Below are 25,412 nucleotides of genomic sequence, written 5' to 3'. Positions count from 1 at the left end.
TTGTTCTCCATTTATTACCCCACACCAATTTGCCTTATCTTATCAGTTCACTGGTTTCCCTATTAACTCAGAACTGCCTGTGCAGCCACATTCCTGGGGCTTCACATTCCCACGCCTGCCTGTGGCCGAGTGGCCCATTAACAGGGCAGGAGGTAAAATGGGCACCCAGGGAGAACAAGGAGCCCTTCCCCAGCTGCTTGCAGCACCAGCCAGCACACTGCCAGGCAGCTTCTTCATTAAGAGGAAACCCATAAGATAACATCCTAATTGAATCATTTATCAGAGCTGCAGGCTGCTGGCAATCCTAGGGGAGGGACAACGTATACACTCAGCACTGTTCCCAGGAAGCAGAACATTCAGGATGGGTTTTGCCCAAGCTGGAGCTGCTCATGCACACAGCGCAATGCCGGAGGGATGGATGGTTACTGGAGGAGCAGGGCTGTGAGGGTGCTTCCCAGTTCCAGACAGATCCAGAGGAGTCTGCAAACAACAAGATGAAGCATGGGTAGCTGGTAAGGACTATCTGGTGGAAGGAAAAATGTCTGTCAAGGTGGAATGCATTCCCTGATAACGGTGCAGAAGAAGGGGCATGAAATGACTCTTGAAGCAGTGCCTGGCAACTGGTGGGGGTGTGGGATTTGCTGTTTTTGAGTTGCGGTGCCAGCTCCAAGCGTGGGTTTTCTATTCCTGAGGACTGCATCTTGTGTGGCTCACAACAGGACTGCAGAAGAGAAAGCAAATCTTTGCCAGCTCATAAAGGGGATGCTGCACGTCACTGAACAACATGATCTAACACCACGGGATGGTGGTGATGAAATACTCAGACAAGGAGAGCAAACTCTTTCACTCTTGCATAAGATCAGGACACAGTGTGCAAGCTGTGGTTGTGCGTAGAGGGAAATTCCCCCCTTTTCTTATCGTCAGGATTTGCTTTGGCTGCGAGATGGAGGTTCAGAGTTAAACCACATTCCTCCACTTTGGTCCCACAAGGAAGAGCTGACCTAATCCATGCTGTACCAGACACAGCCATGATCCAGAGCAGAGCAGTCAGCTTTTGACAGTGTCCCAAGGAAAAAGTTTGAAGAAAAAAAAAAAAAAAAAAAAAAAAAAATAGAATTTCAACAAAAGTCTTCACAATCCAGTTGGGCAGGGGCAGCAGTCACAGGAGCCTCTTTGTGAGAGCAACTGCCTCCCAATGAGAAAAGGCAGCTGGTGAAAAGATGGGCCTGAGCCAAATGTGCTCTCACCCCCCACAAATTCCCCTCAGCCCCATTCCTTGAGAGAAAAGGAGGCAGCAGGCAGATGGCTGTGCTGTGTGCCCCACTGTCCCCATTGTGGCCAGCTCCGGCCAGGGACATTCATACTTCCTTCACACCTTCTCATCTACCTCCTTCCAGCCCCCCAGGATGTGACCCAATCATCCCAAAATACAAAGGGAAAGGGCCTCAGGCCCAGACACTGCCCAATGTCACAGCAGCACCCACTGGGATGCTCAGAGAGACACAAACCAAAGTCTTCACAAATGTGTTCTGCAGACGAGAGCATCTTGGCACCCCGGAGTTTGGCGAACGCCTGCCAAACGATGTGCAAAAGAGAGAACATCTGGAAGCCTGGGGACTGCTGGTGTTTGGTCATTTTGTCATGCAATAAGAGGCACCTTCCCTTCATCTCCACAGACTGCCTAGGAAGAAACAGGACATGGAAGCAGCAGCCCAGAAGACAGAAGGACCAACAAGGAGCCAGCTTGGACCCCAAGTGCTGGTGATGCTGAGCTGAAGAGGGTGAGCCCAGAGAACCCACCTCACTGCTGGTGCTGCACCACCGCTTTGACTTTCCACAGACACCAGTCCCAGAACACTCAGCTCACTGTGACCATGCGGTGCAAGCTGAACGATGTTCAAGGAGAAACTGCAGCTGATGGGAAGCACAACCAAGCAGATTCCTGATGACCACAGCTTCTCTCCAGTTCCTGCCTTTCTAGTGCAAGGGATAGATTGAAATGCTTCTTACGCATTACTGGGCAGGGTGATCCTGACCTGCTCAGCGCTAGGAAATGGCATCACAGAGGCCAGATTGTGAAAACCTGATGGAAAACTTTAAGCACGGCTCAGCAAAGACAAAAAAGAATTAACTGAGGTCAGAGAAAAGGGCTACACAAATTGGCAGCAGCTGCCACTGCAAGAGAAATTTCCTATGAAATCACAGGAAACATTAGACAGAGGGAGATGTCAGTGGCTGTGAATAGCTCTCGCATGGAAAGGGAAGCGGGCGCGGGCAGGAAGCACACCCAGCCTGTCCTGCCCCAGCACCCCCAGCCCTCCTGCTCTCATCCTCCCTGCAGGTTCAGGGAACTGAGTGCAATGTGAGATCTCCAAGAGGAACCAGGCGAAAAGCTTCCGTGCCTAGGACTGGAGATGTTTCCAGACAGAGCACACGCTGATTCTCTAAGTAGAACTTCATCAATGCTTGCCTGATGCACCCACTGGCTTGAGCGATCAGGCCAGTGACACTGCAGTGCCCCGTCTGTTGAGCATCTCCAGCAAATGAAAGCTTGGCCCTAAGCATCTAACCCCTAAAAGCCATTATTTAACCTCAGCGTAATGAGTTTTGTATTTTGCCATCAAGCCAGGAAACTTAAAAAAACAAAGCTCACTAAGAGAGAATCAGGGTAGTCACTTGTGATGAGAGGATGGGAGCTTGTCACCAATATCCCCATAACACCACGTGATGACTGCAGTAGATGGACCAAAGACAAGAAGGCAGCACAAGCAATACCCTGGTCTTCAGATACAATGTGCTTTGGTCAGGTCAGGCCCTGCTCCCTGCAGTAACTTTTGTGCTAATTCAAGCATATTTCCAAGGGCACTGAGAACTACGTCTGAGGTCATTAGAAGCTGTGTTTTCAGGAGCAACAAGTAGCTCTGGGTGCCTGCTCCAAGGCACTCAGAAAGGAACCAGATGGATGCGCACCTTCCCAGAGCCTGCGCTTAGTAAGGCACCAGGTGAGACACCCCAGAATTTTGGGATCCAGAATCATCATCCACGTCACGATGGCCCCAACAGTTCCAGAGAAGCACTCACTGTTTGTTTTCTGAGCTGCCAAGAATGTACTCAAGAGAGATTACAAAGCTTTAAAAACTGAAAGGATAGGAAAAGAGGGGAGCAGAGACGCCTCCCATTTGGAGAAGAGCAAGAGCTCTGCCCCCAGCAATCCCACAGCACCGATCTCCATTAACACAGTCTCCTCACTGAACTGCTGGCCTCTCTGCTTACTGGGTGATTAACATTTATAGCTTTTTACATCTGATTTGGAGGTGGTACATCCTGGAAGCCGTAATTCTCTTTACAGTACTTTACTAAAACATTTCCCACAATTTCTGATAATTGCAGCACAGACTCTAGCTGGCATTATGTTGGGTCAGCAGGTCCCAGGCCATATCAAAGAGCACCAAAAGCTCCACACCCCACATGCACACCGAGAGCAGAGCATTAACACCACCAAGCAATCAATAAGCATCCATCATTCACCAGTGCGACCCAGCCACGGGAAGTGACTCCTGCCAGTAGACATGCTTGGGAACTGAGCAGCAATACAGCAATACCCAGGGGTGATGCTGGTCTGTGTTGCTTCCTCTTCCAGATCCCATCCCTGGGAACTTCCCTCCAGCACACCCACAATGTGTCAGTCCTGGCTGGAGCCTGGCGTGGGAGCAGAACAGAGCTGTGCCACCTGCATCAGCCCAAAGCCCACTGAGCAAATATCACAACGTGAGCTGTTCAGGCAGCAGCGGCCATAGGGAAGGCTGCAGAGCATGTTCATGTTCACTCACTTCCCTCCAGCATCCCAAATTGGATCTGCTGGGAAGACCAGGAAGCCATAAGATTGAGCTGTTGGAGAAATGTAAACAATGGTGGAGAAATATCCTGTTCATTGCAGAGGAGCTGGACTAGATGACCTTTAAAGGTTCCTTCCAACTCAAATGACTCCACGATACCAACACATTTGCCTGATGAGCAGCTGAGACGGGGGGGCTGAGCCCAAAGGCTGTAGGCAGATCTCACTTCACAGTGAACGCCACGCTCTGCACGGAGAGGCAGCCTCCAGCAAAGCATTCCAGCTCCCAGCCACCAAGGGCTGCCCAATGTGCATGCCACCCCATTCCAACCACATGCCTGCCCAAACCTCTGGGTGGCCACTCATTAGCTTCTCTCCTATGTAACTCACAGTGTGATCTCTGTTCAACCTCTCCCTTCTCAAAAATCTTCCCCGCTCCAGCACACAAGGTAAAGCAAACTGCTGTGCATTCCTTTCCTGAAATTAATGCAGCTTTATACTTGTGGCAGGCCCAAACGTGATAAGACAAAGGAGGTGGCATTTGAGCTACAGGCAGAGCTGCCAAAGCTGCAGTCCAACCACTTGGGAGAGCACTGCTGGTCAGAAACAGAAGCCTCATGACCTTTCTGTTGCATCAGACTTCTTCCTAACCAGCTATTTTCCCTGCTGCTTCTTCCCTAAACACATACCCCATTTTCCAGCTGAGCAAGCACAATCAGCAGAAGCTTGCGAGGAGTTGTTTTCTGTCCATGCAAGGAAAGATTTCAACCTCACTGGGCTCATGGAGATGCCTGTCACCAGCAGCTCCGTGGGAGCCAGGGCCACTATTACACAGATGGGACAGGAAAACGAGATAAGACAAACCCTTTAAGTCTAGCTGCCAAAACCCAAAGTTTCCATATTAACCACATATGCCTTTGCACGACCTTGCTGCTCTCCACCCCCTCTTTCCACCACCAGCATTTCTCCTGGGGAGCACGGGGCGCCGGGCTGGGTGGCTATGAGCACCACAGGCTGCCTTGTACTGCTCTGTTTACAGAAAAGGGCATTAAAGGTGCCAAATTCAGCGGTGCCCAAAACCCGAGCTCAGCAGGAAGCCTCAGCAGCCAGCGCACACACACGCGCTTCGGGGCTTCGGAGTCCAGACAGCCCTTGCCAGAGGGCCGGAGCTCGCCAAGAAGCTCTGCTTATTGCAAAACCAGAGTGCTGCTGTTAAATGATAGCTGGTGGGGGAGAGCGGCCTCGCAGCTCACCGAGGAGCTGATGCACTTAACAGGGAGCGGGGTATCGGGAAGCCTCAAGAGCACACAGAGCACTGCCTCTGCAGGGGACATGGAGAGCATCTCTGACCTGGGATACTTGTTCCCCTCCAGGGTGCAGGGGCCTGTGAGCACATAGCCTGCAGCAGGCAGAAGCCCCAGTGCTTTGTGCTTGTGAGAGCGTAGATTACACACACACACACGCACACACACTTCACACAAACCATATAGCTGGAACTGCATCTGCTCTTCTAGGACCCGGCAGCAACAGGGGAAGAGAAAGCAATGCCAAGAATTGTCAGCACAACTAAACCCCTAAAGGAACACAAACCCTAACAGTACCCAAATTTGGGGATTGTCAGAGCTCCTCTCTAAGCATTGCCTGACCAGAGATTCTGAAAAACTGGAAAGCCTTTGCCTGAACCCACTGCCTGTAAGAATCACCACGGTTTGGGGGCACAGAGAAGGCACTGTTGGCAGGAGGGAAGATTCCAACTGAAGGCAGAGGCCTCAGAGCTCCGCAGGATGAGAGGTGGGGAGCTAGAAAATGCTGACGGGTATCCATTTCAGTTAACACTGCAATTTAAATAGCAGAATCTAGCCACAAAAATTAAAAGGAATTTTACATTGTGACTCATCAATAATAAGGCTATCTTTTAAATTAACAGTTAATAGCAACATTTAATAGAAGCTATTACCTGATTTTAAATTAAAAACAAGAAAATGTCTTACATGTACTGACCCAAGTTTCTTTCTTTGCTGAAATTTTAACACCAACTTTCCTCCCAACCCAGGACAAGGAAATGGGATGGTTTTGCAGCCAGTTGCCCAGCTCGCTTGGCACACTGTGTGGTATGGCACAAAGACCTCTTGCATGGCTGTTTCACCAGTTATTTCCATCACGCACGGTAGCCATGAAGAGACGTGGATTGCAGATTTCTGCTTGATGAGACTGGGTGTGAACTCCAAGATTTTGTGTCTCCACCACCAGGCTCAGTAGTTGGAGCCAGGAGAAGGGGCATGGCCAACACACAGTTTCTCAGAGCAAAAGGCAGACCCACAAATTAAGCTTCCTAAAAAGTGGTATTTCCTTCATTTTTTTTAATGCTAGAAACACTCTGAGATAAATGACAGCTGTATTTTGTGAGGCTGAAAGCCTTGGCCAAAGCCCTCCGGATGCCAGGACCTCAGACAAGCTGGAGTTGCACAACACAGTTGAACCAAGTGAACTTCTGCCTGCAGCAAAACACAGGGAGAGGTCTCACCTCCTCCCTCCTCTTCCTCATTCCTGGCCCTCAGAGCTGTCCCAAGCCCACGGGGATGTGGGCAGCTCTGCAGGCGGGGAGATTCTCCACCTTCAAGTGATGCTGCACTGCACACTGAGATCCATCAGCCTTAGAGAGCATCGCCTCTGTCCTACAACTGCTCTGTGAGGGGAGCATTTCACAAAGCATGTTATGACAAAATACCTTCAGTTTCCAGCAGGTTGGGTGCTGGCTGATGGCCAGTGATTAGCCAGCCCAGCTTGCAGAGAAAACAGGAGCACAAAGAATTGTTGTATGCATCAGAACATGCCTCACCTGGCTAATGTACGATGGTACCAACACTGGAAAAGCATTGGACATCTGAATGATAGCTATTTCTTGCCCAAACTTTAAGCATCCTACCAAAACTAGTATTAAAACAAGAAATCCACCAACCTTAATTACATTTACCAAACCTAATCTATAATGCCACGCTTTCAGGTAAAGACAGCCATAAATATAATTTGTAATTCACTGCTCAGTGACTCACCACTGTTGCAAAGGCCTCAAAGACATTATCCCAGCATAGCAGAAGGAAGGCATGAACCAGAGGAAGGGCAGATCCTTCACACACATCCTCCCCCACCCAATGGAACAGCCAGGCTGGCACAGATCTGCTTTATTTTTTGCTGCTGTCCTCCAGAGTGCCACATACCTAGGAAATGTCTGTGCTTAGTCCCAGAGATGGGGACGAGAAGTCAGAGGTGAAGGGAAAAGGTGTGCAAAGGAAGTAAAAGGAGAGGAGCATCATTTCTAAGATGGATCACAGCACGGAAAGGGAGAGCAGGTAGTTAAAATCCTCATTTATCCCCAGGCTCCATCGGGACCCTGCAAGGATCATTCCAGAGATCCACACCTTGGTTCACAGTGGGACTTCCAAACTGCTGTGTGCCCTTTACTGCATCACACATATTCAGCAATGCGTATGGCTCCCAGCCATCTCACTAAGAATTCAGCAGGCACAGACTGTTTGCACCAATCTCCTCTCTCCCCAGAAGTATCAGTAGTACTTATCAAACAATATGCTTCAGACCCAGAGCTGCTTTTGCATGATACCAATTGCAAGGTCTTCCCTCCAGAAAGCTGAAGGAGACAAGTTCAGCCCTTCAGGCTGGTGGAAAGAGAGGTGTAGCCCATCTCCTCATATTACAGGACAACCTTTAAACATCACCTTACTGAAAACAGCACCAAATAAAAACACATTGGATCACCATCCAGAGAACTCAGCTTGGCCTCTAGATCATCCAAGAGAGCTTTAGCCACCCCACCTCGGGGCCTCCTCCCTGCACGGGTGGCAGCACACCCATGGAGTGATGCGTAGCTGAGTGCCATCCCTTCCCTGTCCTGTTTCCGCAGGCAGGTGCCAAGAAAACTGAATGAAGGTGGACCACAGGGCCCTCTGGCAGCTCCAGGGGGTGAAGCTGAGAAGATGAACTCAGCACAGCTGGGAGCGATGAGATCAGGAGGTGAGAGGAGCCCTGGAAGGAAAGACTGCAGCATCCCAGCATCAGGCACAGCTCTCAGCAGCTCAAAGCCCTGCTCAGCTGCCAGGTAAAGAATTTAGCAGCTAGTCAGATTGCCAGCAAGAGCCAATTATAACTCAACTGACCTGCCTTGGCGCTGACACGCACGGGGAATGTGCTGGCTACCCGCTACCAAACGCTGGAAAGCTATAAATGGGAGACGTTTGGAGAGAAAAGAATGAAGGGAGCCAACTTTTAACTAGGCTGAAGTGCACGGGGCTGTACGTGTTCTTTGTGGAGGGAAAGAGAGAGAATGAGTAAGATCTTTGATGTGCTGCTGGAAAAATCCAGGCTGCTGCTTCTACAGAGACAGCGATCATCTTTTCTTAATAGAAATTGTTTCTTCTTTTCGAGTCAGCTTACAACAGTTCACCTCTTCTGTACTCCTACACGTGGTGCATAAGCTCATGGCTCCTGGCAAAGTCTGGATGCAGAGGAACAAAGCAAAGAGCCTTGCTGGCACTTTGCACAGGAACCTCACCATAGGAAGCTGTGGGCTTTTTCTCATCTTTGGTCACGCAAGTGCCTGTCTTTCACAAAGCAGCTGTCTGAGGGAGAGATCCTGCTGGTTTATTTTCGTGGCTGCGTGCAGTTGCTGCACACACACACAACAGCACAGAATTACACTGAACTCTGCAAACCTTAGAAAAAAGAAATTCCCAAAGTGTTGAAATAAGATCCATGTTATGAAATAGCTATCGAAAGAGTCCTGTTTACAATCCCTGGACACAAAAAGACATCCATCTTTCAGCAGCAGAGTGCCTGCACTGCCTTAGGGCCTTAGCATCAGAGAGACCAACAGAAACAGCACTGCCAGCATGGAGCAGGCGTGAGGTACAAGCAGAGAGCAGGCTGTGCTACACCTGAGGAGCCTGGCGATGGTGGGGAAAAACTGTTCTGCATTCCCAGCCCTGGTTTTCCTACGTCTGGAGAAGGAAGATAACACACCCCGCTCTGCTGTGGGATGCAGCCCCAGGAGGAGGAGAAGTAGAGGAAGGCTGCTGGGGGGTCTGTACCCCACATTGGTGCATCTCACAGCACTGGAAGCAAGGTGCCAGGCTTATTTGAATTTACTCAGTGGATTTTCTTTTATTTAGGCCAACAGGCTGACAAGAACAATTCACCTCTGTGCCAGCCAGCATCTTCTGAGCACATTTCCATGTAACATTTTATTTTAAAGCAGTCTAAATCACCACGATTCTGACTTTTCCCCCACTCTGTCTTTGCTGCACGTGCACAACAGGTGAAAAACCCCATAGAACAACTAATCTGCCTTTCATGTAGAGATGACATGCACGCACCATTGCCTTTTGCCAATTTTCTCATAGAAGTAGGCACCACTTCAACAGCCTGTGTTTTTTTTTCCCCTCTCACACACAAAGCTGTTGGCACGAAGGATGCAGGACTCTCTCCAAGATGACATAGCTCCAGGTGGGTCAAGGCTGAAAGTTTCCAGCTAAGAACCTGAAGGATTTGTTAAACATATGGACGGACCAGAGGACTGGAAAACACGCTGGATGTGCATGCAGCGTGCGAGAGCCAGAGCCATATTTTTAAGCACACTTAACATTCTCTTTTTGTCTGCCTCTGAACCATGCAGCAAGCACATTTACTCCAGACTATGTCACGTCTCCTTCCCTTGGCTCACAATTAAACCTTTGTGCAGAGAAGCAACCACAAGGCATTGCCCTCTCTTCCTTCAGCCTTCATTAGGGAATAGGGCTGGAGGAAAAGTTTCTGACTGCAAGGGTCAACAACCTGTGCCCAGGGAGGGTACCCTGTACAGTTTGATGTGTAAGGGCTTGCTGCAACACACCAAAGGAGAAGCTTCTGCCTTGGTGGTGAGATAGCAGGCCATGGTGTGAATAGCAAAGCCTGCTGGAAGGGAAGGTTTGGTACCCGCTTCCTAATGCGCTGGATCCACTCGCAAGTGCAGGAACATCCATTCTGTTGTCCAACATGCAAAAGGCAACAGGGCTGAAGGGACTCAGGGAGCACAAGCAGCTGCTGGTGAGAGCATGACTGGTGTTGAAAGGTTGAGTTTGGACATAAGGGCACATCATGAGTGTAGCAAGACAAGGTGGCTCTTGGTCACGTGAGGACCTGAAATGACTACCACTGCGGCTGACGAGCTCATAATTACAAAATAGTGGAAAAAGTGTTTCTTTCTTTGGGTTTCCACAGAAAACACAAAATGCAAGCCACCAAAGCTAACCAATATAGTCAGTCCAGACAATGGTTTCAAGAGGATCCTTTCCAAAGGTTTGCTAAACGCCTCCAGGGCAATGCATCCGATGTGACCCATTGGGGTCCCACGGTCACAGCCTGCTCCTTGCTCATGGGCAGTGCTGGGAGCACCTCTGTGGCACAACAGAACTTCACATTTGATCACTGTCTACCAGAGACAGCGCGTCAAGGATTCAATTACCAGTTTCCATGCCAGCCAAAGTTTCCAACGTACCTGCCAGGCTCAATTAGCGTCCAGAACACAACTGGCATTCTTGAAAGCAACAATCTCATTGCTTTATTTCTTAGGAACAGCATTCATCTGCTCCCAATAGCTCACATCTGGCATACCATGCATTTCAAAAGAGCCTTGATCCTGTCCGAAGGAAAGAACTCCTTCAGTCAAGAGACCCACGCATCACTGAGGTTAGCATCCGAAGTTACAAATTTACTGCAATCACACAGTTACCTGAGGTTTGAAATTCTAGAATTATAAATTCAGGTAGGGTTATCTGTTTTGGTTTTGTTTTCATCCCTAAAACATTGTTGTTACATAAATTGCTGTGTGATGCATAACATTTATGGAGAAAACAAGGAGGAGACAGGGTAGGAACCCAGAGATCCACAGAGAGCAGAAAAATACTGGAGCATTAACTGAATGCCTTGGTTCCCTCCTGCAAATAATAGTAAATAGGAGGAGGGAGGTATTACTCAGTTTAAACATTCCCAATTTCACTGCCTGGCGCTGCCCAAGGCCATGGCGTGACACATTACACTAATTAGCCAGCAAGGTATTTATTGTTGAGATATTAACCTATTTATTTTATTACTGCATTTGCTTCTTTAGTTTATTCTGCAACCTTACACACAGCTAATACTGAACTTCCATGGCTTTCCATCATCACAGAACTGGCCACCCTCATAAGAGCCACAAGGGACACGTTGCGCAGCGCTCAGCATTGGGGACATTTCTGTTTGCTGTCCCAAACACAACAGGGGCCTTTTACCCTCATCTCACAAAGCAGAAGGACACAGAACAGTGCCACTGGTTGCAGTGGGAGCAGGACAGACAGCAAGGCTGTCAGTAGTAAGCATGCATGTGTTTTACTTGGCCCAGCTCCTAAAACAATTATTTGGCCACAATGGAAGGTGACAAATGATTCAGCAGCAAGCCCACCAGGGAAATACCAGGAGAAAATCCCCAAGCACTCATGGAACGGTTCTGGGGCTGCTCTGAAACACCAGCATCCCATCCAGCCCCCTCGCAGGTCCCACTGTCCTCATTTTGACACCCAAGAACATCTCCTCCCCATCCCTGCTTGGATGACAAGAGGCTCACTATCTGTGATAGGGTGCACCAACATTCACCCAATGCAGCCAGAACTGCTACTGGAGAAAACAACACAAACCTTTGCTCAGCTTCTGGTTGGAGCCTGGAAAGTGCAGCCAAGATCACTGGAAACACAGCTATTAAATTAAGAAATCTCTCTACCCAGATTTCTCAGAGCTGTGACTATGAGTAAGCCTGGACAGCCCCAAAGACAGATTTTTGACGCAGGGATCAGCTGGGACTCTAGTTTCCAATTATTCCTCCAGTGCACCAAGATCATCAGGATTGGACACAGCAAAACTCTTCCCTTCTTTCTATGTTTTCAGAGGCAACCAAACCCTTTTAGCCAATTACTTCTTTTGCGTTGCTGTTTTTCCTTTTTTAACCTAATAACCAGCAGCATGAATAATTTCCAGCATGGAAAATTTCTGCCCAAAGAGCTAAAATTGGCATAGAATCATAAAACAGTCATTCAATAAAGGCCTCCAGCAACTGCCGCAGTCACTGCTACCAAGCCTACCTAGAGCAATTTTTTTTCCACTGCGCTAAGAGGATCTGTTTCACTTCTCTCCTTTCAATCCAATTTCCACTGTACTGCACCACAAGTTTAAAGTAAGTACACCAGGAAGCATGTGTGATAACAGGGAAGGAAGGGAAAAACCACAATTTCATTCATTCTTCCAACAAAGCCAGAAAGAAGTGGTTACTTTTTTTTTTTTTTTTTTGCAAGAAAATGCTGAGGCAGCAGGGGAGGGGAAGGTTTGGCTTGAACTTTCCCAAATGTATCACACTGTATATAAAGCATTTCTTCCTCTAGAGCTGCCTCAGGGCACACCGTGCAAAACCTGGGTAAGAGCACAGCTAGAGGCAGGCACTGCCTTGGCAGACACAAACCCCAACATTCTGTCCCTCTTGCAACAGAGGACATCCTGAGTTTGGCTACCACCTTAGGGCACCAGCAAAGAAGATGAGATCCTGAAGACAAGGAAGAGCTGAGTTCCATTTCCTTCCAGCCCTGGCCACTGCCCAACAGCTGTTCTCTGTTTATTTATTTTCATATTTCCTTGGTTACTCCAGCAGCTGCTCACAGCTTAACCCTTCCCTGCACCAGTGGTAACCCACAACACTGCCCACCTTGCCTTGGTGTGACATAACTTGTGAACCAACAGCACGGGCACAGAAGGGTGACTGGGGCTCTCACTATGGACATCCCTATGACCATGCTCATGGCTCTGTAAGAGCCTTGCTGCACAGGAGCAGGGCAGTGTGCATGGGAGCAGTCATCTCACAGAAACCCACCCACACTCCCAAGCCTAAAAAAGGCTTTCCAAGCTGACCTGAAGCCATCTGACCAGCAGAACCTACTAAAGCCATTCACATTCCTCAGGGCTTGCTTTGCTAGGCAGGCCCAGATGTGCTGTTATTTTAGCAGCCTGTTTGTGTCAGGATGCATTCAAACCCCATCAGTTTAAAGAGAGGTATCCACTTTCCCAGGCAAGCACAGCAACCACTGAAATAAAGCATAGAGATGTATGCAGCTTCACACACGCAGGAAGCTGAAGGGTGCCCAGCTTCCCTCCCAGTCCCACACGAGAGGGATGTGCCAGTGAGCTCTCTGGCAGGTCCATAGATCACTTTGTGCATTTTCTTTTTGCATCTGTACAGAGCCTGTTCCAGCAGCTCAGTTTATGTTTTGGCTCATAAAGCTCAGACAGACCCCTTGGCTCATCTCCACAGTACAAGGAGGAGGTGGAGAACACCCATTGCTTGCTCACCCAGAGCACTGGCTCAGATTTTTTGCAATCCAGTGTCCCAGATTGCCTTTCCAGCCTCCATTCTTTCCCCACCTTCCTCCCAGCTCCCCACTCAACTCCATACCAGGAGGTAATTGCTAAAGTAGCTGCCACCTGCTGCACTCTGGGCTGGCAGTGAATCCACTGAGTGCTGCTTAAAAGGAGCTTCCCATCATCTGCTCCCTAAAATGCTGGGAACCAGTGATTCTCAGCAGCAGCTCCATTTTGGTGTGCTAGCACTTGGGAAAGGCACAGAATTAGCTCCACAGGAATGGATGAGCTGTAACACCACCTCCCCAAACAAACAAAAACCCCACCACCACTTGCATTGATTTCAGCTGGAGAAACTCAAACACCCTATGACCCCTTACGCACTTTCAGCTCAGGGAGTGAGAGATTAACACACAAAATCCCCACACTGCACTGCAAATGGCACTGAGTGCAGGTTTTGAGGTTGCTTTGTTCTTGCTTTCCCAAGGATGTCCAAAGCTGTGCTTAAATTCCCTCAAATCTAAACATTTTCCGGTAGATTACAAAAGGAATGCTTACCTCTAGCACAAAGCAAACCACGCTCCTCCATTTACCAGGTCTTTCAACCCTCTGAAGTCAAAAAACACAAGAACTGGAGAAATGCTCACCTGTAGGTCGAAGAACTTGCTGTACCGTCGGTAGATGACTTCTGTGGACCCATTGGACCACGTGACTTTGATAATGTACACCTGTAAGAAACAAAGGAAGAAATCAGATACAAGTGACAGAATAACCCATGACGCTCCAATGGCTGCAAAATGGCTGAGCATCAACCAGGGAGTGCATGGGAGCACTTAAAGTAGTTACAGCAACACTAGGAAATAAACAAGCTTAAATTACTAAACTCCATTGCTGCGGCTTAGCTGACTGCAAGATGCTTATTCCAAGCTGGAAATTAAGACAGCTCCCTACCCCCAGCTACAGGTACATAACAAATTCTGCACCCCAGAAAGAGACTTGTGAGGAGAACTTGAGCCTACACAGTTCAAAACTCCATCTGGTTTTCCATAAACAGCTTTGCTGTCACCTTGAGGTTCTGTTTTCTGAAGCCTGCTGGGGTGCAAATTACCCTCCTGTTACACGAAATGCTATACAACTAATCCTCACAATCCTCAGTTATTCACAGACCATGCCATCAGGCTTTCACTGGTGATCAATGAGAGGGGAGAGAAAGAAGAAAACACCCCAGTTGTACTATTCTTCCATGAAAGATAACAAGTAAATAACAGAATTGGGCAATTATTTAACGTCCTTGCCTGTTATTGGCAGAAACCAGAGATGACCCTTGGTGAGATGCCAACATAACTCTCAAGTGTTGCAAACCTAAGCCTTCACTAATTGATAACAGATTGAGTAAGCAGAACAAGGGCACGTTCATTTCTTCTTTCTACTCTCACGTCTCACTTAGTTCCAAAGAAATTCCGAAGAAATATCAACTCAGTGACACAGGAATAAACCATTTAGAAGCCCAGGCGAAGGGACCAGGCAGGAACTTCAGACTAATACAACCAAGAGTGAAGGCTCATGGAAGGGTGACGTTTCGGTGCTTAAAACACAATCTCTTAAGAGTTTCAAAACAATTCCCACAGAGATGCGTGTTTTTCTCAATGCTGGAACGTGACCAATATCCCAGTCCAATAGCCAACCTCAAATACCAGAAGGCCTGCATAGACACCACAACACTGAACACTTAGAGCTAATCAAACCTACTTGAATGCCAAACTAAAACTCCACTAGAAATCTCTTCTCACATCTCTTCCCTTCTGATGCAGCACAAGCTACCCAGGTGAGGGGACTCCCAAGGAACCACAAACTTCCTGGTGGAATCAATTCCAAACTAAGACAGAGAAGGAAGCAGTGATATGAAGCAAGTGCTTACTAAACAAATTAATAACTTTGTAACATTCATGACTTCATACCATCAGCAAACCGAGCGTTAATTTCATGCTAAGCATCATCCAAGCTGCCTTTACCCTTTACTCCAGGACTTGCCAGCAGGCCAGCATGAGCTCATTTTGGTTGGAAGCTCAGCTGATATCCCAGGTTCCTTACCAGTCTGCAGCACTCCACAGGGTTATATCACCACTGGCTGCCTGCCTGGAGAACGCCTTCCACTGGGGCAGAGGGAAGAGCCAACTTTTCTTCATTGTTTATTCCTATCCTGCCTTTATTTGGAGTCAACAGTTTATTAGACTGGGATTTTAATCAGGATGTGGATTTGCTCAAGCTAAAATGAATTCAATGCTCAGAAGAGTAATAAAGCCCTGAGATTTGTGGGCACACCGAGCTTTATTACACCCTTCTAATGGAGAGAAGGGGCACTTCTCCCAGCTGATGAGCTCGTTCCTATTTTGCTGGAATGCAGATCTCCCTGGAGTCTGGATAATGGTTTCTTGCTCATCCCATTTAAACAGCTGAGAGGTCCCTAGGGATATCTCCTCATCTGTGGAGAAGAGATGAAGAAACCCGCAGAAAAGAGAACTCCTCAACATCCATAAAAGCACTGCCTTTGCAAAGCTGACTTCCTCTTTCCTTCCGACTATCCCTTGTCCTTAACCCCAACAGCCCCCTCCCACCTGCTGGCTAAAGATGCCACAGATCTTTGACAATTCTCATCTGTGATGCTCTGAGGGCAATACAAAAAAAAAAAAAAAAAAGAAAAAAAACAGAAGAAAACACCAGACAAAGCTCAGGTGTTCCTTAATTAGCAAGAAAATTGCAAATTTCAAAAGGGGTGAATGGTGCAGTTGGCCACTCCACCAAGCCTTTTACAAGGATGAGCGGTTTAGAGCTCCCACAGACACCCATGCATCCCTTCCTCAGGTGCTTCCTTCAGTGATACAGACCAAGTGGAAAGCATGGTGCTCAGGCTGCTCTCCCCTCCTGGCCTAGCACTACACCTTGTCCTCTGTGCCAGGCACAACGCCGGCCCGGGCAGCAGCAGCCCCAAACTCCATTTTGTCCTTGCAATCACAGGTGTGGCACTGAGCAGCTCGCTCCCTAAAAGGCTGCCCCAAGGACAGGCTTTTTCCAGGCCCAGCTGTGCAGCTGAGGGCACATGGAAACTGTTATTTCATGGCTTTTCTGCAGCTCCGCTCCGCTGGCAGGGAGGCCCTGCTCCACCGAGGGGTGGGAGAGCCCAGCAGATGGTGGGCAGCCAGGCCTAGGAGGGGGCCGCAACCCCAGCGCTTGGGTTGGGCTGTGGCCAAAACCAACAGGCAATGCTATCTAAATATTTACAGGCCTGCCTGGGCCAGCGGTGGTTTCTGCACGGTGGAGGGGATCTAGCTGACTCTGTGAAACCTGGGAACCAACAGCTGCCCTCTGACAGGAAAGGAAACCTCACTCTGCTCCACCCTGAGAGCCCCCATCCCTTGCCACGCTCCAACTCACAGACATCTTACGGAACCAGGCTGGATGGCTGAGGGCACGGGGCTGCACTTTGGGACAGGCAGAAATCACTGGGACTGAAACCTCCCACTGAACTGCAGCCACAGGTCAAGGGAGCGATGCTGGAATTCCTGCCCCTGCTTCAGAAATTTCTGAAATGCAATTGACAGCATTTGTCCGACTGCAGCATGGCACAGAGGAAGGGTGTGGAGTTTTCAGGGTCACTCACACACCATATTCTGCAAAACCTAAGCATGAGGCCACCCCCACAAACCTGAACTTTAGGCTTCAACAGGAGCACTTGGATGGGCAACTCCATCACAGCCACATCCACCACCAAAGTAAGGAAATGAGCCCGCTATACCTGCACAGGGTCTCCCATGGGTGGAAGGGAGACCAGGGACAGCCTCAGAGATGCAGGTGGGTCTTGTTCAGCACCGGAGGAGAGAAGCACTTCATATTAACACAAAGCACACCATCTGCTCCCATCCCTTGGAGGGATGGCGTGGAACAAAACCTTCAGAGAATGGAAACCAACAGATGTAGAAAGCTGAACTCCGACAGACACCACGGTGCTTTGGCTCTCCAGACTTCCTGCAGAGCACTACGTTACAAGTAATTGGCTGTATGTCAACTATTTAAAAATCACCGATTAAGGAGTTTACCATCAGGAACACAATCTTCTCAGATTCTTCTTGGTTGTGTTTGAAATTGAGCACCTTAAATGGGAATTATAAAGGTGGAAAAATGATACTTCAGCTCTCCCAGACGGTCCTGCTTGGTCCCCACCGCCTCTCCCCCCACTCCAGTGTTCCTTGAGATACAACTCAGAGGGAGACCGAGCCAGTGGAAAGTGGGACTGAAATCCTTCATACGGGAACTGTCAGAAGTGGCAGGTTGCTAAAAGCAATGCAAATGGCACCTGGCCAACCGTAACAGAGCTGTCAACAAAAGCCGCCCGTCAGCCATCGTGGCAGCAAGGGCTCTGGCAACTGCAGGGGAAACGTGCTGGCAGCTGGCGAATGCTTCCCTGGCTCTGGGAGGGAGATCCATCCTTCCTATGGAGCAGACTGTGGTGGGATGTCCCTCCTGGGAAGGGCCGCCAGCAGGGCCAGCATGACAGCGCTCTCCCTAACTCATAAAGAGCCTCAGTGCTGCAGATAGCAGTGGTTTCTGGCGAGTTTCATAGCAAGAAGTGCCTGAGCACTCTGAAGCCTTCTCAGGCCCTCAGTTTCACACCTTTCCAAGAGGCACACTATCCCAAGCAGGGCTACAGAGAGCGGGTGGTTCGAGAGGCTGACTTGAAGCAACGGGATTAAGAACAGATACAAAAAACAAATACACAAAAATAGTTCCCTGTTCTTGAAACACAAGGCCATGTGACCTCCTAGAATAATCATTTCTGAACTCCCTATGTAAACACACTAAGGACATGCACAGAGCACAACCAGGAATCAGCCTGGACTGGTTAAGTTCGTGGAAAAGCCTGAGAGCAGCTGCAGGAAAGCCCAGGGCTGCAGCCTACCTCCTCCCACAGCTTCCCCAAGGAGACCTAAAGAATGTCCTGGCTGTGGGGGCACATGGAAAGGCCCAAAAAAACGGCTTTGAGGGGCAGCATCATGCCAGCTCCACTACATGGTCCATGGCTCTCTGATGCCAGCCAGAGGCACGTGAACAGCAGCAAGCTGGAAAGACACTTCCACGGGCTCTGGGACACCCAGCTCTGTGCACCCATCACTAGTGGGCATCAGCATCTGTCCACAGAGCTCCAAGGGCACAGCCAGACATAACAGCCTCCAGCAGACAGAGCTGTCTGCAGAGCCCTTTTAAATGGGTTTGAGCCTGTGTGGTCTTGGGCCCACAGAGACTACATACAATAAACCTCTCTGTGGAAGACTCCACAGATTTCAAGCGTCTTTCACCAGCAGAGGGGAAAAAGGATCAGTCTCTTTATTCCACCCACCCTCTCCCACACCCCAAGACTTAGGGAAACAATGGGGAGCCAAGAGCCTGGCTGCAAGGAGAAATTCAAAGGGGCTGTGAAACCAAAGCATTGGAGGGAATGAACCATAACAAAGAGTTTAATAGAGAAAAGGGAGTGGGAAATTGTAAAAGGAAAAAAGGGAGAGGGAGGTGGCTGGAAACAAAGAAAGTTGTTGGCGAGGAGCTGCTGTGCTTGGCCCTTCTCCATCAGCCTTCCCCACAGCAGGAGTGCAGGGCTGCCGAGGGGAGCAAGGGCTGCTGTGCCCCGGATGCCAGAGATGGGAGGAGGAGGAACCCCAGCCACAGCTCCATCCTTGGAGACCACGTCAGCCCTGCTCTGCAGACAGGGGCAGCTGGGAGAAGGGCCCTGCTGGCTTAGATGGCACTGGGAGCAGCACAGATAAGCAATAGCTGTGGGACATCCCAGATGCCACCATGGTTTCTCTATTTTGCCAAGGAGAAAGGAAGCAGCAGAAAAGCAGAGCACATGGAAGAAGTGCGTAATGTCACAGACAGCATGAGGACAGGAATATCCCCACCGTCACAGCAAATATTCAAAGCCCTGCCATATTATAGACCAACCACATCCCCTGCTCTGAGTCACCCCTTCCACTCTACCCTTCTCAACAACAACACCAGCCTGTCCTGCCCCGCTGTCGCACAGATCACCTGGGCACAATGCTGTGCACAACTGCATGGCCATGCAGGACACAGGGACCCCAGTGACAATGCACCAATCCCTGCTCAGTTATGGCACTGGCTCCCATCACAAAGCGTGCACGTCAGCTTGTTTGCTTTGAGTCACACTGAAGGTCAAACATATGGATGCACTTGTTTCCTATTTCCCACTGCTACGTGAAAAAGCCAGAAAACAGATATGTCCTCCAAAGCAAAGCTGTGAGGGATCAAGTCACAGACCTCCAAGCAGGCCCTAAGGCTGGGGCTCACTGCAGGGACTGCACATCAGCTTTCCACCATCTGCACTGGCCTTGGTAGACACTTGCCAGGCAGGATTTGGCCCTTCCTCTGAACTGTGACATTCAAGATTTTCTCCAGCCTTAAGTAACATGAATTGGAGGAAAATAAAGGACTTTGCATTTGACTGTTTGGTTTCATCTGCAAAGGCTGAGCTCCCTGAAAGCCTCAACTCTCTCGAGAAGTGAGGGTGGAGGGAGACTGATCAGCTCTTCAAAACTGTGCAACAAAGCAACAGCAGGTGCAAGGATGGGTCCAAATCTCTCCCCATCCACAGCTCCAAACATGCTGCCCTTGGCCTGCCACAAGCAGGAGAGCATAATCCAGCTGACAGGGAACAGAAGGAGATACAGCAGCAAAACAACACCAAAGATGCAGAGCCCTCAAACTCTCAGGGCCACAGCCAGATACTCAGAGAGTCTTCAAAGAGACTCCAGCATTCTGGGTTCAGCCTTGCTTCATTACAGCCTATTTTCATTTTTCCAGCTTAGCTAATAGCCACTGCATGGATTTCCCTCCATTTGTTTTACCCTCTCGCCTCCCCAGTTCCCCACAGGACATTCCAGCCATGCCAGCAGTACGGTTGCCCTCCGCAGAGAGCATCACACTGGGGAGAGTCATCCCCCAATCTCTTTTTAATCCAAGCAACCAGTATGATTCACAAGAGAGAAAAATACAGCAGCCACACACAGTGCAGTGGGGCCAGGTCCCCTCGGAGCTCTGTTCCAATGACCAACTCAGCACTGAGTGGCTGTGACACAAGCCCATGGGATGCAAGTTTTCCAGAAGACATCTTCTGCTCTATACGTATAAAGCACAGAGGAACAACTGACTGTAGATCACCAGCTCTCTTCCTCTCGCAAGCTGAGCATTCTTCTCCAACACTCAATAAACAATTCCAGACAAGCAACGGGGTTGGCTGTGCAATAAATTAAACCGCAGCCTCCTAACTGCAGGGCACAGGAGCAGAGAAGATACCCACTATCACTTTTCAATTTCCCAATTAAAATTATAACACTGATTTTTTTAATGTGGTTTTAGTCAAACTTGCTTTTAAGATGCCTATCAACTCCACAATCTAGACACCAAATTCCACCACCATTAATTACTTTGATAAGACACCTGCAGATCCCGATGAAGTGGTTAAACACACGTGGAACCACCTTGTTTCAAGTTTGCCATCTCATTAACTGAGCTTGCAACATCAACGTTTGCTGCACACTTAGTTGAAATTTCCCTTTTTCAAAGCGATTTATGTGTGCACTGAGGTTGGGAAAGGAAGACCTGCAAAAGCATAGCCCAATAAAGCCAGCAAAAACATGCAGCGTGCTGCTCTTTCTTTCCCAACCAATGTGTATGCAATTTTGTTTTGTGCTGGGGAGCAGACACTTAGAATCAATGAGTTAAGGAGGTATTCTTGGTGAACAGCACTGGAAACAGAATGCAATTCAATTGCATGGTTATTAACACATGGCACAAAACATGCAAAATGTGGCTGTATTAAGAAGAAAGCTCCTGAAGCTTCCAAGAAAACAGACCAAGGTCTAGATTCAGTAAGCAGAAACCACATTTTGGGGACTTCTACTAGAGAATAACAAACACAAAGCTATAAAAAGATCCCACATGGAGTCCTTTAAAGGAAAATTTAGTCCGGTTTTGTTTTGGGTCTTTTCTGAATAAGCATTCATTTATCAGAATTTGAGACTTGGCCAGCCAATAGAAGTGACAGTCAGTGGACCCTGTCACCCAGAATGAATATTTTTAAGCTTTGCTTTTAGAGTTTGCCTTCTCAAATGAATGCACTGCAGTACTGACCTAGAGCTCTCGCTGCCAGTGTTCCTGAGCACCAGAGCACCGAGACCAGAGCTGTAATCACTGCAACTGTGACTGCAGGGAAATGTCACCGCATCCGCCCGCTGCCTGACAGAAGGGGGCCCCTTTGCTCTAAGCAATCTGATCAAGCTGTGGATGGTCCTGCAAGTTGCAGGGGAGCTGGACAAGATGACCCTTAAAGGTCCTTTCCAACTCTAAGGATTCTATGATTCTTTCACTCCAATAATGGGCCTTGATGGTTGCTCAGTTCTTCTCTTGACAGAGTTCAGCCTACGATGCATACCTGCTTAGGAGCATTTCTCCAACTGCCCCCTTCTTCCACTTACAGTCCAATTTAAAAAAGCTTAAAGGTGCAAATGGCACAACTGCAATTTAAACACCAGGGTTAGCAGATCAGGAGGATGAGAAGCCATTTTGCAGCTGGCAGAGCAAACTGGAGGCTCCTACCACTTGGAAGCCTGGCTCTCCTTTCCCTCCCAGCTCTTGTGCTTGCATGATCTGAGCTGGTTTGACAAGAACAGGAGGCAGACATGTCAGCCTCACACCATGCCAATACCACAGAAGTAACATCCTTCCAGGAGCACAAGACTGGCTGCAGGGGTGAGAGCAGGGAGGCAGCAGCACACCAGGCTGGCACTCTCACACCAGGATTGGGAAGCACACAAAGACACTTTTGAGCACTGTGGAGAAGGCACTGGGCTGTGTTAGGCTCTGCCATTAACCCCGGTGGGCATCCCCATTGCTGCCAAGCACCTTGCTGGGTGCTCACCCAACCAAGCCTCCGCTGCAAGGAAAGGCCCAGCACCAGGGAGCGATGCTCCTCACAGCTCTGTCTCCATCTGAACATCCCCAGCCCCTCCCAGCCAGAAAAGCAGCCAGCTGGGAATGGGCCACAAAGGGTTAGAAAGGATGGAAATATGGAGGCCCTGTGCAGCCTCTGTCCCTGGAAACTGTTACATGGGGACATCTCTAGAGGGGCTGCAAAACTCGGAGGCGTTTGAGGGTGAAAGGCTGAAATAGGGCTGGAAGCAGAGCTGTGCTTATGGAAGAGCAGCACTGGGAAAATCTGAGAAACTCTGCTGCCCGGTGCCAAAATGGCATGTGATCACTTTTTGAGAAGACGCAAATATTCCTAAACCAGCCCCTGCCCCAGCCTGGGGAAACGTGTCCTGCTTCGAACCAGAGCTGTGAAAGCACAAGTTTTTGTCTTGGTTACACAACACTTCTTGTCCCAATTACCAAAGTGATGGGCAAAGCCTGAGCACAGCCAGCCTCTTGCCCCTGCCCCACGGCAGGGATCAACAAGAACTTTGAAACAGCGGTTTGATCTCACTTCTCTGGGAAACTGGAACTCCACAGCTCTCTGCTGCAGCCTCACACAGCCGACACAACAGCACCTTTGTGTGGCAAAGAAAAGCCTGTTGGATGAAGAGCAGAGGCCAGACCGGAGTGTTCCAGGTCAGCTGCAGGTCAGGCAGAGTGGGGGCAATGGAGAGCAGTGGAAGGCTCTTCGAGCCACTGCCTCCAGGGACAGAGCAAAGAATTTGTGCCCAGAAAACAGATTCAAGAGAGCAGTCTTAGCACATACACTTGGTGGCCGACTTGGGCTTGCAGATTGTGCAGATTGCCAGCAGATACAGCCTAAAGAGATGACTCAGCCATGATTTGCTGCCCGTCCTCTCTGACTCTTTGCAGGAGGAGGGGAAAGAAAAAAAAGAAAAAAAGAAGGATTTGATTCCATACAATTAACTGGCTTTGTGAGTCTGCCTCATTCTGATCAATCCCCTCCAGCAAAGCGAGTGCTCCATTCACTCTAGCACTGCTTTGGCAGGAGACTACCTGCCCCTCCCTGCCCTCCCCAGGCTCAGCTCGTGCTGGCTCACGCTGCTGCACTTGGGTCCAAGATGAGTACAGGGGAAGGCTGGAGGCAGAGGACTGAGCCGCCAGCAGAGCAGGCAGCAGCTGGCCGAGCACCCTGGCTGCACAGCTGACTGCCACGAGCTCCATGTAAATGCTTTGCTGTCGCCTCCTCATCCCCAGGATCCAGACCTAGAAGCTGTCGCCCAGCCAGCAACATGTCTCTCTTTTCTAAAGTGCTGCCGTCCCATTTTCCAGCCTGATGGGATTACCCACACTGTGCCCGGCTGCCCTGCCCAAAGCACATTGCACCCAGAGCTCAGGCTGCACGTCCCAGCAACGGGAACGTGGGTGTGAGGGACAGCAGGAGCCCAAGGGCTGCATGGAGCCCCAGTAAAGTAGGGGAAGGCCCAGAAGGGTGAGGGGAGAAGCACCCCTAGGTGACCCCAACACACCCATTACGGGACCTGAGGGCGATGCAACAGCTCTGCCAACACAAACACAACTGCATGCAGCTCATCAAACCGCCTCACATACACGGTGCTCCGGATCTGATGCACTGCCCAGCCAGCATGACTAACTAACTCTGGGATAGATGCGGAAGGAAGGGGGCACGGCTGGAGCTGGGGCTGACAGAGTGACAGCCAGAGCAGGACAGGAGAAAGGGGTGGCAAAGGGCTGGCAGGCAGCAGCCACACTGCAGAGCTGAGGCGCTCGCCTGGATGCAAGGGGAGTGCTATCAGCTCTCTTTACCCTGTCCTTAATGCTCTCCCCTGACTATTGCTCACTGCTACACACCATTCAAGGGAACCCCAAGAAAGCCCATGGCTGCGGCTGCCCAGCTCCCCTGACATAAGCAGAGGAACGCCGTGTTCCATAACCCAGCAGCGCTGTGTGTCACTGGGTCACCCTGCTCCGAAACGAGCAGGGAGAACATTTCAGTCTATGCTTTACAGCTATTGCCAAGATTCCCCCACAAAGTCGCTGTGGATGCCTGGAAGCACACCAAAGTGTAAACAATAATAGTAAATTTAAACAGAAAAAAGAAAAAAAAAAAAACCTAGAAAAAACCTGAACCCTTGAAGAAAGAGGCAAACTCACAGCGGTTCAGAAGATGCCCTGGAGCGTGCAGGAACGCGCTCCCCGCACAGAAGGGGTACAGAGCACAGCTGGGCAGAGGACAGCAGCGCCGCCCCGGGCACGGAGGGCAGCAGCCGGGTTCCCCTCACACCAGGGCTGCCAACAGGTCCCACACCCTCCACGCGGCGGATGGATGCGCTTTTCGGCGCTGCCCCGGAGCCGACTGCGGGGAGCGGACGCTCTCAACAAACCCACCCCCGTTACCCCGCCCGCAGATCCCGCAGATCGTTCCGCGTCCCGCATAGTGGCGCCCCGGGAGGAGCGGCACAGAGCCGGCAGCGCTGCTACGCCCGCCCAGAGCTCCGGGGGGACCGGCAGCGCCCGGCCTTTGTTTGCCCAGGGCCGGGCCGGGCGCGGCGGAGCTCGCAGAGCCGCGCAGAGCCGCGCGGACCCGAGCCACTCACATAGTGCTTGTTGGGGATGCGCCGCTTCTGCACGTCCAGCACCTTCACCTCCGCGATGCTCCGCCTGGGCATGCCTCTGCCCTCGCGGCCCGGCGGCCCGGCGGGGAGCGGCGGCGCTGGGGGAGGCTCTGGCGCACGCAGCCCGGACCGGAGCCTGCAGCGCCGCGCCGAGCCCGGCCGAGCCGCCCGCCCGCTGCCGGGGAAGGGAGGCGGCCCCGCACCGCCCCGGCCTATCCCAGCCAGAGGGGCGGCCCCGCCGCCATCCGCTTAAAGGGGCGAGCGGCGCCAGCCGGCCCGCGCGTGTGCGGCCCGACATCGAGGGGTGTCGTGAGCGGTGAATGCGCGGCGCGGGAAGCCGCCGGGCGGCTCCGTGCAACCAGCCCGGGAAAACAAAAGTTGCGTCGGCCCGAGAGCGGTGCTTTTCCAAACGGCGCGTGCGGAAAAAGCTGTGCGGGGCAGTACGAGCCCTCCGCGCCGTCCTCCTTCTTCACCTTTTCTGCTCTACAGCTCCCCGAAGCGATGCCGGTGTG

At 50.3% G+C, this 25,412-nt stretch overlaps 1 protein-coding gene across 3 annotated transcripts in view; it reads right to left on the bottom strand.

The window, feature by feature from the left end:
• SH3PXD2B (SH3 and PX domains 2B) overlaps positions 1–24,993 on the bottom strand; it is a 65,642-nt gene extending 40,649 nt beyond the window's left edge. For all 3 annotated transcript variants that reach the window (XM_042826122.1, XM_042826123.1, XM_042826124.1), the window contains exons 1-2: positions 24,883–24,993; positions 13,909–13,989 (exon numbers count right to left, since the gene is read on the bottom strand). In XM_042826122.1, the coding sequence (XP_042682056.1) occupies positions 13,909–13,989; positions 24,883–24,954 (153 nt within the window). In that variant the 5' untranslated portion in view covers positions 24,955–24,993. The remainder of the gene's footprint in view (positions 1–13,908; positions 13,990–24,882) is intronic.
• Positions 24,994–25,412: the final 419 nt, after the last annotated feature.

This window comes from Centrocercus urophasianus, unplaced genomic scaffold (assembly GCF_019232065.1).
Source record: "Centrocercus urophasianus isolate 14NV4802_14NV808 unplaced genomic scaffold, USGS_Curo_1.0 seq_26, whole genome shotgun sequence".
Taxonomy (NCBI): domain Eukaryota; kingdom Metazoa; phylum Chordata; class Aves; order Galliformes; family Phasianidae; genus Centrocercus; species Centrocercus urophasianus.
The sequence above is the reverse complement of the archived record's forward strand: the minus strand, read 5'-3'. Positions and strand labels throughout refer to the sequence as shown.